The 3,074-nt window shown below is 50.4% G+C and overlaps 1 protein-coding gene across 1 annotated transcript; it reads right to left on the bottom strand.

The window, feature by feature from the left end:
• Positions 1-880: 880 nt before the first annotated feature.
• On the bottom strand, positions 881-1,480 carry LOC124659069 (probable calcium-binding protein CML16). The gene has a single exon (XM_047197023.1). It carries the CDS (start codon positions 1,457-1,459, stop codon positions 908-910), a length of 552 nt encoding a protein of 183 aa, XP_047052979.1. The 5' UTR covers positions 1,460-1,480; the 3' UTR covers positions 881-907.
• Between the last annotated feature and the right edge of the window lie 1,594 nt (positions 1,481-3,074).

Below are 3,074 nucleotides of genomic sequence, written 5' to 3'. Positions count from 1 at the left end.
GTTACCCCTGACGAACTATTGCAATTGTTGTGGCACAAGTGTACAACCTCTGCAGAGTTTAACCTATTCGAATAGCCGCGTCCGCGGTCATAGACAGTTGGAAAGGCCATACTGTTCCGTCATCAGAACTTTTCTAAAAATATGAATGGTGACTTGTGATTTGAATTGAAAGGTGACTTTGACTTTGAATCACAACTGAGTTGTGGGAATGACACTAATATTCCCACTTGAGTTTAGCAAATGAAGAAGTTTGGAATATTAAAAGTGCTTATGAAATAAAACTGGCTTTATGCAAATAAACCTAGAGCTTAGAATCCCTTTTCTATAGTTGATAGTATTTACCTTAGTATTAGTTTGCGAGTACTTTAAAGTACTCATGGCTGTGTCTCTGGCTATTCAAATGGCCAGACTATGAAGAGGAGTCAGAACCCGGAAGAAGGACAGCAGGACATCTACGACAACTAGGATCACTCCTGACGTCAACAGTTGCCTGTGGAATAGATGGACCACGACCGCTACTACTTCGCTTCCGCTATGTGTTTTGTAATAGGATCTCTAGATCCACTATGTTGTATTAAGATGGATCATGTGATCCTTTGTTGTAAGATGATTATGTGTTGTAATGAATGATGTGTTGTGATATCAATCTATTATGTCTCGCAAAAACAATATTCCTGGAATTGAGATGAATGGCATAATAGGCATCTGGACTTAAAAATCTGGGTGTTGACATTTTCAATACGAACTCATTGGTGCTAATTAAACATTATATAATTAAAATTTTGTTGCTCAATTTTTATAATCAAAGTTCATCTTAGAATATACAATATACGTGCGCCTTATTAGTACTGCTGATAAATTGAGGTAGTACTGCTGACAAATTTACAAGCGCATTATGCATGGATCATCACTCCTTCTTGGTCTTGCCATTAGGGACGCCGGCTTCGGGCTGGGCGGCGGCGCCGTCGGTTGACATCATCTTCTTGAACTCCTCGAACCCGACGCATCCATCACCATCCACATCCACGGAAGCAACCATCCGCTCGCACTCCTCGGTGCTGCACCCCTCGCCGATCCGCCCGAGCACCTTGCTGAGCTCCGCCACGGAGATGCGGCCGTCGCCGTTGATGTCGTAGACGTCGAAGGCGTCGCGCAGCTCGGCATCCAGGTCGCGCCCGGCGCGGCCGTGGAAGGCGGCGAACTCGCCCAGGTCGACGTACCCGTCGCGGTCGGCGTCCAGCTCCTCCATCATCGCGCCCACCTCCCGGCCTCCCGCGGACTCGCTCGGCGGCGGCGTGATGGCGTGGGACACCGCGGCGAGCTCGGACGGGGAGATCCGGCCGTCGCCGTCCGCGTCGAAGCGGGAGAACACCTTCTTGATCTCCGCGTCGTGTCCCGCGGATAGAGACGCCGGTGGTGCCTGTGGCTTCTGCATCTGCTTCTGGCCGTTGCTCGACATGGTCACCGGCGACCTAGCAGATTTTCAAGCTTTTGAGTGGCTGTAATCAGTGAACTTTTGGTGATTCGTGGTTGGCGATCGAACAAAGAGGATTTGATTGCACGAGAGACTGAGGCTGGAGCTGGCAAGCCCTGGGGTATTAATACCAGCGGGCGACGCGCTACCGACACGCGCCGGCCATATCGCCATCATTCCGGATAAAGAAGTAACTCCGCCGTGCAGAGTCATGCGCAGGAAGCGTGTTCTTCCGGTGGCGTGGGGCGGCGCGTCGGCCAGACGTCCCTGCCCGGCGAGAGGCACGTGTACCTTTCAAAGACTTTTGGTCGGCGCTGAACGCGGATCTCGGCGGTGTGCATATGCAAATTTTCTTCCCCAGCGCCGGCAGTTTCTTCGGGCCTCGAGAGAAGTCAGCAGCGTGAATCACCGGCCACGTCGCCGTCGGTGGCGAGTGTTGGTTGATTATTCTAGTGTGCTGGTCCGTGGAAGTTGTCGTTAGTGGCTGCGGTGGCGCCCAGGGGCAGCACGACGATAGACACATGACGACGGAGTACGGTATCTTTCGACATGGCGTGTATTTTTCAAAGGAAAATTTCGTGTACCTATCACGACTCCTTCATTTCCGTTAGATTTTATTCGCTACAGAAATGCAAAATAATCATGCTAGCACTAGACACACGAAGTGACTACCGGACGAGTGTTCGCTCCTGGCTTTTCTTTAAAAAAAATTTTTGAAATGGGAAAATATCATCTAGCTTCTGGATCACACGGCTTTTTCATTAGATTATTCACAACACCTTACAAGAACAATTACGAAACCACCAAAACTAACGATAGCTCGCTAATCCTACATCACCGATGAGGGGGGTCAATGAACGGAGCCAACACCCTGACATCACACCAACGTGCATCATCAAAAAACTGAAGGCCTCGACAAGTCTCCCAATGACGAGCAGGTGGCACAACCAGTCAGACAGACCATCGGCGCGTACCACCATAAACACTCCAGAAGTCCTTGCCGCCACCGTCTTCCGCATACCCATTTTCAGGAGAGATCAATTCAATGACCTTGCGGGGCCTGCCACCAACGCCACCACGACGCGAGACGACACCACCATCATGCGCACGTCCATCACGTTTCGTCCGTCCCCGAGGCTCCGATGCACCATGCCGCCGAGACCCGCCAACATCGGCGCAGTAGATGGAACACCGCTCCGCCAGATGACTTCCTCCAGGTATCACTTGTTCCAGAACGATGCCCTCAAGAGGGAAAACGACACTGATACGTCTCCAACGTATCTATAATTTCATATGTTCCATGCTAGTTTTATGACAATACCTACATGTTTTATTCACACTTTATAATGTTTTTATGCATTTTCTGGGACTAACCTATTAACAAGATGCCACGGTGCCGGTTCATGTTTTCTCGCTGTTTTTGATTTCAGAAAAGTTGGTTTACAAATATTCTCGGAATTGGACGAAACAAAAGCCCACGGCCCTATTTTCCACGGAGTGTTCCAGAAGACCGAAGAAGAGTCGAGGAAGGCCAGCAGGGGGGCCACACCATAGGGCGGCACGGGCCCCCCCACTGTCGCACCGCCAGTTGGGGTGGGCC

The sequence above is a fragment of the Lolium rigidum genome, chromosome 6 (genome assembly GCF_022539505.1).
Source record: "Lolium rigidum isolate FL_2022 chromosome 6, APGP_CSIRO_Lrig_0.1, whole genome shotgun sequence".
NCBI classification, from domain to species: Eukaryota; Viridiplantae; Streptophyta; class Magnoliopsida; order Poales; family Poaceae; genus Lolium; species Lolium rigidum.
This window is presented reverse-complemented; position numbering and strand designations above follow the sequence as displayed.